Genomic DNA, 15,528 nt, shown 5'->3' on the forward strand with positions numbered 1-15,528 from the left:
TTAAATTTATTATAATTATGTATTTATCACAATATTCAATTATCGCAAATATTCAATTAAACTTAGAAGTTAAAAAACTATTTTTCTTTAAACCCTCAAATACCACTTGCAACCTAGTAAATTCAATTATAAACCAAGTACTTTTGTGTAAAAATTAAAAACACTCATTTTCATTGTACTTTGAGTAATATTTAATTTGCTTATACAGTTAACAAGTTGTAATCCTGCAGCCATGAAATTAAAAGACGCTTACTCCTTGGAAGGAAAGTTATGACCAACCTAGATAGCATATTCAAAAGCAGAGACATTACTTTGCCAAGAAAGGTCTGTCTAGTCAAGGCTATGGTTTTTCCAGTGGTCACGTATGGATGTGAGAGTTGGACTGTGAAGAAAGCTGAGCGCCGAAGAATTGATGCTTTTGAACTGTGGTGTTGGAGAAGACTCTTGAGAGTCCCTTGGACTGCAAGGAGGTCCAACCAGTCCATTCTAAAGGAGATCACTCCTGGGTGTTCATTGGAAGGACTGATACTAAAGCTGAAACTCCAGTACTTTGGCCACTTCATGCGAAGAGTTGACTCATTGGAAAAGACCCTGATGCTGGGAGGGATTGGGGACAGGAGGAGAAGGGGATGCAGAGGGTGAGATGGCTGGATGGCATCACCAATTCGATGGACATGAGTTTGAGTGAACTCCGGGAGATGGTGATGGACAGGGAGGCCTGGCGTGCTGTGATTCATGGGGTCGCAAAAAATCCGACACGACTGAGCGACTGAACGGAACTGACTGAATCCCTTAAACATTTAAGCGCTGTTTACAAACTTAATCAAATTACCTTGAGATGATAAATTAAAGTCACAAAACTTATAAATCTAACACGTTAAATTCTCTTAAATTTAAATACAGTGTGCCCCCTACATATGAACCTTCAAGTTCATACGCAGACTTTCTATGTCTAATGACGTAAGTTAGGTCATGTGTCTGGGATATACATTGTCATGTGCACTCATCCTCTACACGTGGTTGTGTTTGTGTACTTTAATACAGTACTGTATAGAGTACAGTAGTGCTGTATCTTTAAGCCCAGGGTGTCCAGAAGCAAGCATAACAGAGTGGTAATGTATGCTGGCTGTTGTACTGTCCTACGGTACTTCTCAAAGTATTGTACTGTAAAATTAAAATTGTTTTGTTTATTGTTTGTGTTTGTTTTCTATGTATTATTTGTGTGAAAAGTACTATAAACCTATTACAGTACAAGTATTATACATTTGATTGTGTTAGGTGGTACCTAGGCTTACTTTGTTAAACTTACAAACAAACTGGACTTACGAATGTGCTCTTGGAAGGGAACGCTTTCATGTGTAGGGGACTTACTATAACACTGACAAAGTCGATTAAATCCTCTTAAGAATTTCAGTCTATATCAAGTATGGTTTTCTCAAGCACTTCTGAAATCTAAAGAGATAGTTACAAATTTAACAAAATTAAGCCACATGTTTGGCCACACTTTGGCCACCTCGTGCGAAGAGTTGACTCATTGGAAAAGACTCTGATGCTGGGAGGGATTGGGGGCAGGAGGAGAAGGGGACGACAGAGGATGAGATGGCTAGATGGCATCACTGACTCCATGGACGTGAGTCTGAGTGAACTCCGGGAGTTGGTGATGGACAGGGAAGCCTGGCGTGCTGTGATTCATGGGGTCGCAAAGAGTCGGACACGACTGAGCGACTGAACTGAACTGAACTGAAGCCACATGTTTATAATGAAGTAAACTTAAAAATGTAGATAGTCAACCTCTTTTAAACATTTAAACATCTTAAAATCATTATACACTTAATACATATTCCTGAGTTTAAACATTGACTAAGTTTGCTAGTGCAAACTTAATCATTTGCATTAGCCTATGTATTTAAATTAAAATGATATATATAGTATGTCAGGTTCTGGACAGCATTTTAAACATCTTAAGGATACACAAAGCACAGCTTCTAGTTAAAGTCCTATTATATATCTTCCCTCCCTCTGGCAACGCTGCTAAAATAACAATTACAGGGTTTTTCTAAAGCATAAACCCACAAAGACAGAGAGACAGGGAATGGCGATGAAGGCAACAATTTTGCATGCTACAAAGATGACTTAGCGGTAGCTGGCTTAACAGTCCTGAAAAAGCTGAATTTTAAGCTAGTGGTAGAGAAATCAGGAAGTAATCAGATTTGTACCCCAGAACCTCAAAGCAGGGGCAATTCAAGAACAGGGAGAAACAGTTACTTTGAAGAAAGTTAGAAAGGACCTGTCAACAGGAGTGATGGTTGATATCCCATTTAAGATGTGGTTAGAACCACCTTCTTCATCCTCTACTCACAACCCCCTTTCCTCTGCACAACCAGCAACAGCTTTCCCTCACCCCTCAGGAGAGGACTGGAAGTTTGGTCTCTGGAGGGGCAGACTAAGGATTCAATGGACTCCGGACCCCAGGTCACTGGGGACAGAGGAACTCAGAGCTAAAGATGGCAAGGAAGTAAATCAAAATCCAAATACTGAACTGCGAGACTCATTCTGACTTCCCAGTGGCTCATGGAAAGCTTCAGGCAGTGAGGTTTATACCCTCCAGGGAGAAAGCTGGAAGATGTTTCACCAGCCAAGAAGAGATCTTAAGATGTTAATAGGATCCTCCAACCAAAGAGCTTCAGCAGATCACCCAACAGAGATCCTCACTGGATAATCCCTGCTCAAATGCCCAGAACCTCCACGCAGCTTCCTAGCACTCTGCTCCTAAATAGATGTGAACGGTGAAGAGTTATCAGGCTTTTGTGTTTGTGCTCAGTGGCTCAGTGGAGTCTGACTCTTTGTGACTCCATGGACTGTATAGCCCACTAGTGGGATTTTCCAAACAGGAATTCTGGAGTGGGTTGCCGTTTCCTTCTCCAGGGGATCTTTCTGACCCAGGGATTGAACCCAAGTCTCCTGAAGCCCCAGCATTGGCTGGTGGAGCCACTGAGCCATCTGGGACACCCCTATCAGTATTTTGAGGAAAGCCAGAACAAGTCAACAACAAAAACATACAGGAAATGTAATTTTGGAAAAAATGACTACAGTAAACAAAGAAAAGATAAAATACTCCTCAGTAATATCCTTGGAAGGATAAGAAAGTTATTATAGCCACAAAACAAGAGCATCACACAATAAAAAAGAAACATTCAGAAAACTAAGAAGAAATTTTAGAAAAAAATATAATAGGAAAAATGAAAAACTCCATGGAAGAGTTGGAAGATAAAATAGAAAAAAATCTCCCAGAAAAAAATAACCAAAAGTAAGAAATAGACAATAGGAAAGGAAAACAAAATAATAAAAGAATTGGACCAGGATGTCCAGATCTGGAAATAAGAAATTCCAGAAGAAAGTGTACAAGAAAGTCTTCTAGATGTGAAGTATTCATAGGTTCTAAGCTCTCGCCAAGTACCCTGCAAAATGAATGAAAAAGGATTCATAACAGCTGTCTCAAGCAAGGTCCATTGAGGAGGCAGAAATCATCCTTACTTTATCAGAGACAATTTATTATTAAGAATTGCTAAGTAACAAGACAGTTAACAACACAAAGAGGGTAAAAGTGGACAAAAACTTGTACACAGATGTTTATAGAACTTTGATTCTTAATAGCCAGAAACTGAAAACAACTCAGCAACCTAAGCATCAAAGCCAAGTTTGGAAGAAAATGCAGACACTGTGGGAGAGCACAGTTTGAGATGGGAGGGAGTCGGGGTGAATCTGAGGTGTTCACAGCATTCCCAAAGTGGAAGTCAAAAGGAGGCTAGTCGAAGTGACTGCAGAGCCAGCCTAAGAGCCAGCACCTTATTGCTGTGATTCCCAAGCTCTTGATGTCACAGAGATAACATTCTGAGTAAAACATTAAAGATGTTGAATATGGGAAAATGTTAGGAATACCTTCCTCTGTTGACGTTGTGTGTGTGTGTGTGTGTGTGTGTGTGTGCGCACGCGCGCTAAGTTGCTTCAGTTGTGTCTGACTCTTTGCACCCCATGGACTATAGTCTGCCAGGCTCCTCTGTCCATGGGATTCCCCAGGCAAGAATACTAAGTGGGTTGCCATGCCCTTCTCCAGGGACTCTTCCTGACCCAGGGATTGAACCCGAGTCTCTTATGGATCCTGCATTGGCAGGCAGGTTCTTTACCACTAGTGCCACCTGGGAAGACCCTTAGGTATATATGAGAGTAACAGAAATGTATTATATATAAGTTAATATAATATACATATTGTATTAATATAATTCATAAAATTAATGAAGTACAGTTGACCCTTGAACAATGTAGGGGGTGGGGCATCAACCCTCCCTGCAGTTGTAAATTCTTTTATAATTTCCCTGTCCACCCTCCTCATTGAACATTTTATACTCGTGGATTCAATGAACCACAGGTCATATGGTACTGCAGTAAATATTTAGTGAAAAAAATTTGCCTGTGTATGAACTTGTATAGTTCAAACCATGTTGATCAAGGGTCCACTGTAATATAACTGCTGAAACTAACATAATAAAATGCATGTCTAGTAAAGAATAAAAGAGCTCTTTCAATGTAAAATAAGTGATAAAAATCAATTTGGTTTTAGTTTCCTTCACTCTTTTTTCTTTATACATAATATATTATGCTGTGGCATTCAGTATATGGTATACTAGATCTGGTGGAATATGGCATTATTTCACATAAAAACACATTTAAAGGAAAAGAGATTCCCAACACAGTGATGGTGCTCTGGCGTCTCCTCTCAACAATCTATTGCTTCTGTCTCTTGGTGACACTGTTGTCACCTCAGGCTGGTGACATTCAACCTCATAGTGACAAAATGGTTGCTGCTGCTCCAGTGATCACATCAAAGCCCAGTAGCCAGTGCCCCCAAAGAGGCTGTGTTTCTCATGAATGAAAAGTGTCAGCTGCCATATATAGGATGTTGGGAACTCAGGATAGAGACAAATGGATTGCCTGCTGTCAATCCCTTAGTGACTATAGCCACCCCCAGCAGTGTACCATGAGGGGACTCGGGATGGTAAAAAACATGATACCAACCCTAGATAGCTAGGGTGCATATCAAAGGAATGATTACAGTAAGCCCAGATTCTTGCATCTTTTCATACATAGAAAAGCACTAGTCATTAACTTGAGATGTCTGGTTTTCTTTAATTATTGGTAATCTTTTAATGTTCTGACTACCTTATCTTTGTCACAAAACTATATATCCTGTCTCCTTACCTCTTCAGAGCTATCTGAGAGGTTGCCTCCCGGACTTGAAGTCCTCAGAAAGTCTGCAAATAAAACATAATTCTCCACTTTTGTGAATTTTTTTTTTCAGTTGACACTCCTTAACAGTGATAAAATCTATCCCAGAACTTCCTGGAGATTTCTCCTGGTGTCTCACATGCCTGCGCTCACACTGATCACTGGCAGGGGGAAAAACCTACCAAGAATGGCTTACACCAGGACTTCCCTGGTGGTCCAGTTTTAAGACTCCACGCTCCCACTGCAGGGAGCCTGGATTCGATTCCTGGTTGGGGAACTAAGATGCATGACACACAGCTCGGTCTAAAAGCAAAAATAAAGGAAAAAAAAAAAAGAATCACTTAGACCAGTCATGTCCTACCCCCTGGATCTAGAAGTGAGGCCTGTGCCCTGAGCACCAGCAATGCAGAGGAGAGAGGCCACAGGATAAATCAGGATTCCTGTAGGAAGAGCAGGTAGGCAAAAGAATGCCAGGTAGCAACCAACAGTGTCTGCCACTGGTTCCTAATCACATCCGCTGTGTTGAGGAGTTAGTTCTCCAAAGACAACTTCATTTCTGAGTTCCTAAAGGAAGAAAGAATTTCAGTGCAGTCAGTTCTCCTTTACTAAAGATTTCAGTTTATTCCATTCTCATTTCATCCTCAGACTCATCTTTCCCATAATTCATAATGATGCTTTTATTCCCAATATAGAAAAATTCCTACTCTTCCAATTTCAATAGCTGAAAATCTTAAGTTTTGCTGTGTCTAGACAAATCGAGCCAAACAGAGGAATGCATAGTTGATGTTGTAAATTTGGATCAAAGCACATTGTAATTGTTTATAATTTAAATATGCATTGAAATAAAATATCTTCATTTTTTAAAATAATATCTTTCCATGTTTTGGAATGCCAGTACTTTGTGAGCTTTTGAGTAATATCAAAAGGTAAAATTACTCGCAGTGTGCCCTTGCAATTCTTTGCTTCTCCATTTCTCAGTAGACTGTTCAGATAACAAAATCTTTCTTTACTAAATAGAAGATCTAATTTCATAAACTCTCCCTGACACAGTATCTCAACCCCATTCTGTAAAACCCCCTAATCATATATGATTTCCAAAACAGGGGAAAATTTGATCTCATGGAGTAATACTAGTCTGCAGGAGAAAGCAGAAATAGTCGTGTGCTAAATTACAATCGTATTTCCTGGGCAGATGCTTCAAAAGATTCAGAATGCCTCATTTAGTCTGTGGTATCTGGCAAGTCACCCTAATCCTTTACAGACAGATAATTATGCCGTGGGGAAAATACTTAGAGCAAAGGATGTACAATTCTTAATGATTATTGATGATCAGAAAAGTCAAATACCAAGTCAGAATGAAATAAAGATTTTTCGCTTTTTTTGGTCCATGCCATGCAACTTTTGGGATCTTAGTTTCCCAACAAGGGATAACCCGTTCCCCCCGAAGTAGAAGCTCAGAGTCCTAACCACTGACAGCCAGGGAATTCCCTAAAGATCTTGGAAGAATACTATTAAGAGAGCAGAACTTAATGACGTATGATTGAATATTGTTAGATAGTTGGTGAGAACAAAGATAAGGTTCTGGTCTGTGGGTATTTGGAATTGAGTGTGTTATAAATACGAAGAACTGACCAGCAAGGGAACAGGAAGGAAAAGGGAGAAAGAAAGAGGCAAGGACCCCCCTCCACAGAGCTCACGTGCTGGCATCATGTGCCTGGCCTCCTGCTGGGCACTTTGCACTTATCCCAGGTCATCCCTCAGAAGTTCAGTGAGGTGAGCACAGGGGGTTATCTTGGAGAAGAAGAAGCTGAGGTCCCAAGAGATTAAGACTTTTGCCTAATAAACATGACAGAGACCAGGCTTTAAACCCAGGAGAAGGAAATGGCAACCCACTCCAGTATTCTTGCCTGGAGAATCCCATGGACTGTAGCCTGCCAGGCTCCTCTGTCCATGGGGTCGCAAGAGTCGGACATGACTTAGCGACTAAACCACCACCACCATTCCTAATACCAGGGTCTCTTCTGTTATCCCAGTAGCAGGAGTTTTCAGCCAGGTATCGTGATGGGAGTAGGATGGTCTCTGATCTGGGGGACTGGGATTGGGGTGTGTGTTGTCCAAATATATCCAAATGCTGAGATGCCTGTGGTGTACAGCATTTCCCAATGCCCCCTGGAGGGCTGCCTCGTGAGTCCCTCTCCTGTTGGAAAAAGACTTAAGCTCTAGGGACCTTCACTGGGTGAATGACAGATACCTCATTGTCTGGATAATTTGTGCAGAAAAGATGTTGGGGGATTAGTGAGGAATCTTAGACCTCTGTTTTGGAAGTAAGTTCAGTTTTCAAATTTATTGAAATGATTCCCTGGAAATACATGAGAAATCTAAATATATGCTAAATTTAACCAACAATTTTAAAGAATTCTCACAGATCACAGGATTTCTATTAAGATACAAACTGATTACGAGGCTGACTGCTCGCCCCTCCTGGAGAGCGTATGCGGCAGTGAAAAAGAACTGTACCCTTTCTAGGTCAGCCTCTGCCTGGTAAGAGATGCTGGGGCAAGTTATTTTACTCATCTGAGATCCACTTCTTCATAATAAGACAGTCACGCACTGCTCACAGGTGGCTGGGAGATTGGTGAAACCCTCATTCTAGCCAGGTCTGTTGTGTTAGTTATTCAGTCATGTCTGACTCTTTGTGACCCCGTGGACAGTAGCCTGCCAGGCTCCTCTGTTCTTGTAATTCTCCAAGGAAGAATACTGGAGTAGCTATCCAGGTCTAAACAGTCACAAAACCCCTGGGAAGCACCTCTGTGGCTTTTCTTGCAGGCAGGATTCTTCATTACCAAAACATTCACATTTGATAAGAATATGTTCAAAACAGTATTTACAGATTTTAAGGTTTTCAAAATAGAGATAATATATGAGAATAACTTTCTATGTGTTCTGACTTCAGCTAATACCATGAGAGCTGGTACCCAATTCATAACTACTTAGGGGATCCTCTTTGGCTTCCTTCAAGCTGGATCTGTCATGTGAAATTGTTGCATTTACTGCCAAGCTAATGCCCCTTCTCCCTGCACATATATTTTCCTTTAAATATTTGGAGCTGTAGTGTATATACTTTCAAGCCTTTTGACCAGTGATCGTTAACACTGATCTATGTTATTAGTCATTTCTTCACAAATTATTTTATTGGCGACAGACTATTCCATCATCTAAATGTGCCATGATTATTTAATTACTCCCAACTATTGGACCCTTAGGTCAGCACTGATTTTTCATTATTATAATTAGCCTACGGGCTTCCCTGATGGCTCAGATGGTAAAGAATCTGCTTACAATGCAGGAGACCCAGATTCAATCCCTGGGTCAGAAAGATACCCTGGAGAAGGGAATGGCAACCCTTCCAGTATTCTTGCCTAGAGAATTCCGGGGACAGAGGAGCCTGGCAGACTACAGTCCATGGGGTCACAGCTGAGTGACTAACACACACACAATTAGACTACAACAAACTTTCTTATATAAAAAATGTCGTATACATCTCTGATAAATTCTTTAAGAGTAGAATGTCTGGGTCAAAAGACATGGATGATTTCAAGGTTTGGGGGAGATAGTATCAAGTCAATTTACATTCCTCTCAATGAGTGTTGAGGGCTCCCATTTTTCCTTGTCTTCACAAGTATTGAGTTTTGTCACTTAAGAAAAGCTTAACTAATTTGAGAGACAATGTCTAGTATCTTTTTCTGTTTTAATATGTTTTTTAAAGAATATTTATTTGGCTGCATTGGGTCTTAGTTACAGCACGGGGGATCTTCTTGCATCACGAGGGATCTTTTGTTTTGGTGCACGGCTCTCATGATCCAGTACTTTGGTCACCTAATTCGAAGAGCTGACTCATTGGAAAAGACCCTGATGCTGGGAAAAACTGAGGGCAAGAGGAGAAGAGGGTAACAGAGGATGAGACAGTTGGATGGCATCACTGACTCAATGGACATGAGTTTGAGCAAACTCAGGGAGATGGTGATGGACAGAGAAGCCTGGCATGCTGCAGTCCATGGGATCGCAAAGAGTCAGACATGACTTAGAGACCAAACAACGACAACGGGCTTGGAGCACATAGCCTTCAGTAGTTGCGGCACACCGGCTTAGTTGCTCTGCGGCACGTAGGATCTTAGTTCCCTGATCAGGGATCGAATGTATGTCTCCTGCATTGCAAGGTGGATTCTTAATCCCTAGACCACCAGGTAGTCCTTTTAACAAGTTTTAATATCTCACATAATAGAGTCTTGACCAGGCTAAGTTATGGTTCTGAGGGTCATATTTCTGTGAACTGCTCTGATACGCAGAGCAGTGTAGATTTTATGTAAAGAGAGCTTTGTGACTCACAACAAGCCCTGTGTTTGCGAGTGAGGAGTGAGGAGGCTGGCTCCTGGTTCTAGTCAGCTGTGTTTCCTTAGGCGAGTGTTCTATTCTCAGGCATTTACTTTAAATGCCTCTGAGGAGCCGGTAGGATGCTTGTCTGTGTTGCAAGGTAACTTGGGTCTGTGCCCTGAGAAGCTGCCCTCCTGAGGCTGTTACAACAAGCACTTCAAATATTGCCTTCTAAATCAGTCCCCGAGGGTTTAATTAATTAGCAGAAGGAATGTCAGGAATAATTTTTAATTGATGAAATGATTGATGTGCAAGATATGAAGCTACAAGTAAGGCTGTAAGGTGTCTTTCCGCATTTTTTTGAACAACGTAAGTAGGCTCAGTAATCAAATGTTTCTGGAGTCGCATCCTGTCTAGAACTCCATGTGTTCCAAAATTTTCCATTTTACCTACAATATAGTTGCTTGATCTGGCTAGAGGGGTAGCTGATTAGATCATTATAACAGGTGCACTTGCCCCAGAGAGAAACTTTCCTGTGAAGTTTCCTGTAGAATGTTAAAGTGGGTTGGGGCTGCGGGGCACTCCACTGAGCTTCCAGAAACATGTTTTGGACTCCTGTGGTGTCTGTCTTTCTTCTGTCAGAATTCAATTGTAAGATAACATCTGGTAAGTATAGGCTGCAGGTGAAACAGGAGGGAAGCGGTCAGAGCACAACCTTTAAAGGAATGGGACGTGACAAACTGGTTAGAACCAGCTAGATCCAAGGTAGCAGATGAGTAGACTTCCAGTGGACCCTGAGCTTCATTGTAAGATCCCTGTAATACGTTAGCATGCTAAATGACACCCACCAGTACCGGGACAGTTCTGAGGCCAAATATAAGAGGTCAAATGTGGGCACTTGCCCAATTCCTGGAAATCTCTGTCCCCTCCACCCAAAATAGTTAGAATAACCCTCCCATTCATTAGAAAATTACCCAGCCCATAAAAACTAACCATGCCCTATTGTGCAGCCCCTCAGCTTCTGAGACGGCCCACAATGTCTGTGAAGTGCGTTTTTCTCTAAATAAAGTCACTTTTCACCTATCATTTCATCTCTGAGTTCCTTCATGTCCAGGCAAAAGCTTTAAATTCACTGGGGATGTAAGGAGGGACGCCTGTCATTTTCCTCATTCAGATGAGTGGCAGGAAATGGGCTAAATTATTTCTGAGTTCACAGCTAGTCCTACAAGTTCTAGATTATGTGCATAAAGAACACAGCGTTAGATTCAAATGACCTTGCATATCCAATAGAAAGGAAATATTTGTCATAATATTTAATATTAATTTTAATGATACTTAATAGAAGGAAATGGAAATGAAAATAGAAGTACAGAGAGATTAAATAAATGGGCTAGGTCTATCTTTGCTCCAAGATTCATGCTCTTCTACTGTAACTCCTGATATCCTTTTTTAATAGATTGAATTGTGTCCCTGGTGGCTCAGATGGTAAAAATATGCTTGCAATCCTGGAGTCCCACTTTTGAACCCTGGGTCGGGAAGATCTCCTAGAGAAGGGAATGGTTACCCACTCCAGTATTCTTGTCTGGGAAATCCCTGCACAGAGGAGCCTGGAGGGCTATAGTCCATGCGTTCATGAAGAGTTGGATGTGACTGAGTGACTAACACACTTTTTTAATTCTTATGTTGAAAACTGTATTTGTAGATAGGACTTTTCAGGAACTAAATAAGGTTAAATAAGGTCATAAGGATGGGGCCCTAGTCTGACAGGACCAGTGTCCTTAAAGGAAGAGGAAGAGACACCAGGGTTGCACATGCTCAGAGGAGAGGCCGTGTGAGGACACAGTGAGAGGTGTCACCTGCAAGCCAAGGAGAGTGGCCTCAGGAGACACCAAGCTTGCCAACACCTCGGTCCTGGACTTCCTGCCTCCAGAACTGTGAGGGAATACATTTCTATTGTTCATGCCACCCAGTCTGTGGTATGTTTCTATGGTAGCCCTAGGAGACTGATTAACCCTTAACTTTATGCAGATGGGGCAGAAAGATGCTTAAGAGAATGATTTTGGCGAGCTTCAGGCCAGGAAAAAAACAAAAGAGGAAGGCTAAGGGATTTTCTGAAAGGAATCAGCTACTTCAGTTTTGTGAGATTACGGAGCTCTGTAACTTAAGTACATATTTTCCCCTCAGCTCCTGTGGTGGTGGTTTAGTCGCTAAGACATCTCCAACTCTTGTAACCCCAAGGACTTTAGCTTGCCAGGCTCTTTGTCCATGGGATTCTCCAGGCAAGAACACTGGAGTGAGTTGCCATTTCCTTCTGCAGGGGATCTTCCTGACCCAGGAATGGAACCCAGGTCTCCTGCATTGTAGGCAGATTCTTTACCAACTGGGCTACTCCCAGGGAAGCTCCCGTAGAGATTAGCAATAAAATCTAAGTGAAAAGCACTCTTTAGTTCATCCCATCCCATGGGGCTTCCCTGGTAGCTCAGACGGTAAAGCATTTGCCTGCAATGCGGGAGACCTGGGTTTTATCCCTGGGTCGGGAAGATCCCCTGGAGAAGGAAATGGCAACCTACTCCAGTACTCTTGCCTGGAAAATTCTATGATTGGAGGAGCCTGGTAGGCTACAGTCCATGGGATCGCAAAGAGTTGGACATGACTGAGCAACTTCACTAGTTCATCCCATGAGTATTTTCTGAGGACCTACTTTCTGTTGGGCAGGGAGCTAGGTAAGATGGCATGAAGGGTCTCTTTGCTCCTGAGAGAGAGTTGCGCCATCTTTCAGAAATCAGAAATGGAGAGTGGTTGGGGAGATTGGAGGGAGGGGACCTCAGGAGATGTTAGGCCATTTGTAGGCAACTCTTGAAGGGGAGGAAAGCTGGCTGATGACCAGACCCACAGGCAAGGGGAAAGGAGTGAGGAAGAACGGAAGTTGTGCAGTTTATAGGCTACAGGGATGGGCTTCCCAGACCAGCACCAGGAAGGGCCTCCAGAAAAGAGAGGAGAATGGATAGAGACCAGGGCAGTGGCCCAAGGAGGTGCACCGGGATCTGTGAGGACCACAAGGAGTGCTGAATGGACAGGGTGGACGAGAGAAAAGTAAACAAAGGGAGGCCTCTTAGTGAGTTTCACTTGCTTAACTATTTCTCCTTGAGTAGAAACTTGAGCTCATTTTTAACCTGACATGGTAATGCCAGTGAGGTAAGAACCCAGGACTGCGAAGCCAGCCAGTTTCTCAGTACTGTCTATCTCCTTACCCATCTGTTCCTGGGAGCCCTGGTGCAGAAAGAGTTCACTGTCATGAAATCAACACTGAATGTAAGTGCAGTCCATAACTGTGGAAAAGAGGTTGCTTCTGATAAACCAAAATGCTCGTGCATTATCAGATTATCATTAACATGATAACGCAACAGTCAAACGCATTATCAGATTACCATTATCAGATACATTACCGAGACATGTCCTGGGTAACGACACTTTGATGCATCAGTCAAGGCATGATGGTGTTTTCCCTGGCTCTGTCCAAGTACCTGTCATCCTCCATGAGTAAGATATCCATTCCTTGTGCCTGCCTGGTAGATAGGACAGGGAGGAGGAGGAGAACCAAGCAATTTTTACTTTGAAATTGGCTCCTGTATGTAAAGAATCTGTGTTCTCAGAAACACCTATCCTTTCAGTTCTGGGTGATTTAAGCATCAATTTACTTGATAGATTTTTTTAAGATTCCTTCCAGCATTTTGGTTTTGTGCCCCTAATCTCTAAGGAAAATGTTCCCTGATGCACAGACCTCACTTTTAATTTGATGTGACACCAGTTTGCGAAGTTACGGCTGATGTTGGACATACAGCCTTATGTGCCTTCCAAGATAGTGATTTTTTTTTTTAAAGACCCCAGACCTAAACTCGGCTGTTGGCGTTGCAATTGGTTTTAGCTCATCTCACCTTCAGTCTGTTCAATCGCAGGTAATTTTTAGATGGTGGAAGATCTCTCTGAGGAGTGAGTATCGATCAACAAAACCTGGAGAAACAAAAGAAACTCATCAAGACTTCCTAGAGAAGTCACATCTTCAGGGTAAGGAAGGGAGTGTATTATGTACTTGCTACTGGTGAGTTCTCTTTAGTTAGTGACAGAGTTTGTCAGTGAAGTAGCAAACATCTCACCATTTGAAATATTGATATGTAGCTATGTGCTTAATTGGCTATAACAGATATTATAGAATATTGGGTTCTTAAAAAATAGAAAATTGTTAACGTATCCTGAAATTTCTTTTGGAAAAAAAGTCTCTGAGGGACTTCCCTGACTGTCCAGTGATTAAGACTCCGCACTTCCACTGCAAGGGGCGTGGGCTTGATTTCTGGTTGGGGAACTAAGATTCCACATGCCAAGAAATGTGGCCCCCACAAAAAAATCGTTAATAATCTTTTTTTATTTGGCCGTGCAGCTTGTGGTGTCTTAGTTCCCTGACCAGGAATCCATCCTGTGCCTGCAAGCCATGTGGATGAAAATGCTGAGTGCTAGCCACTGGACTGCCAGGGAATTCCCATCATTAATAATCTCAAATCATGTAGTAACTATGGTTTTTTTCCTAATATTAAAATGGTTTTCCTTTAGTTAAAAATAAGTTAAAAGATTATTCCAAAACAATCAAATTATCAAGTCCTTAAATTCTTATGCATTTTGGCATTCATTTAAAATCCCTACCATTTCTTTTATTAGCCAGGTTTTCATGAGAAGCAGTCTTTTTTTTTTTTTTTTTTGGCCATGTCACATGGCTTGAAGGATCATTAGTTCCATGACCAGGGATGTAACTCAGGCCCTAGGCAATGGAAGCAGGGAGTCCTAAATCCTGGACCTCCAGGGAATTCCCCAAAATCAGTCTTAAGTAGCACTTGGACTAAATAATAGAAATTGCCCTTCAATTTCTCCTTTGCTTTTTTTCTTCTCAATGTGAAAATTTCAGACATAAATGTAGACAGAATGTATGTTTAAAAAAAAAAAAGGTCAGATGCACCCGTAACCCAATTCAACAATACTCAAAACACAAACCTGTTCCCATTGGATTATTTTGAAGTAAACCTCAGATGTTACATCATTTCATCCTAAACTACTTCAGTATTTGTCTCAGAAAGGACTCTCTTTAAACACTTTAATAATTAGTTCTTAATAATAAAATCTTAAAGCTAGAAGGCATTTTAGAGATTCTCATTTTATTAGGAGTAAGTAGCAAGCAATGTTCAGAGAAGGCAATGGCAAGCCACTCCAGTACTCTTGCCTGGAAAATCCCATGGATGGAGGAGCCTGGTAGGCTGCAGTCCATGGGGTTGCTACGAGTCAGACGCAACTGAGGGACTTCACTTTCACTTTTCACTTTCACACACTGGAGAAGGAAATGGCAACCCACTCCAGTGTTCTTGCCTGGAGAATCCCAGGGACGGGGGAACCTGGTGGGCTGCCAGACATCTATGGGGTTGCACAGAGTCGGACACGACTGAAGCGACTTAGCAGCAGCAGCAGCAGCAAGCAATTTTAATAATATTAACATCAAGCACTTTCATATACATATTCTCATTTAATTGTTATAATATTCTTGTGAAATAGTCTTATCCCTATTTCTCAAATGAGATTCAGAATGGGTGTGACTTTCCCAGATCCCATAGCTAACTACTGATATTGCCAGGCCTAAGCATTGAGAGTAGGAAAAAAAGTCTTAGTTTTATTATTTGTTTATTTTTATTTATTTATTTGGCTGAGCCTGGTCTTAGTTGTGGCACGTGGTAGCTTTGGTTGCAGCATGCGAGATCTTTTTTTTTAAGTTGTGGTATACAAACTCTTAGTTGTGGCATGTGGGATCTCGTTCCTCCACCAGGAATCAAACCCAGG

At 41.7% G+C, this 15,528-nt stretch overlaps 1 protein-coding gene across 4 annotated transcripts in view; it reads left to right on the forward strand.

The window, feature by feature from the left end:
* The window catches only part of FBXO36 (F-box protein 36), a 101,869-nt gene that overhangs the window by 46,666 nt on the left and 39,675 nt on the right, over positions 1–15,528 (forward strand). For all 4 annotated transcript variants that reach the window (XR_008712195.1, XM_055573683.1, XM_055573686.1 and 1 more), the window contains exon 2: positions 13,611–13,719. Coding sequence is in view for 3 of the 4 variants with exons in the window: in XM_055573683.1 (XP_055429658.1) it covers positions 13,611–13,719 (109 nt within the window). In the remaining variant the exon portion in view is untranslated. The remainder of the gene's footprint in view (positions 1–13,610; positions 13,720–15,528) is intronic.

This window comes from Bubalus kerabau, chromosome 3 (assembly GCF_029407905.1).
Source record: "Bubalus kerabau isolate K-KA32 ecotype Philippines breed swamp buffalo chromosome 3, PCC_UOA_SB_1v2, whole genome shotgun sequence".
NCBI classification, from domain to species: domain Eukaryota; kingdom Metazoa; phylum Chordata; class Mammalia; order Artiodactyla; family Bovidae; genus Bubalus; species Bubalus kerabau.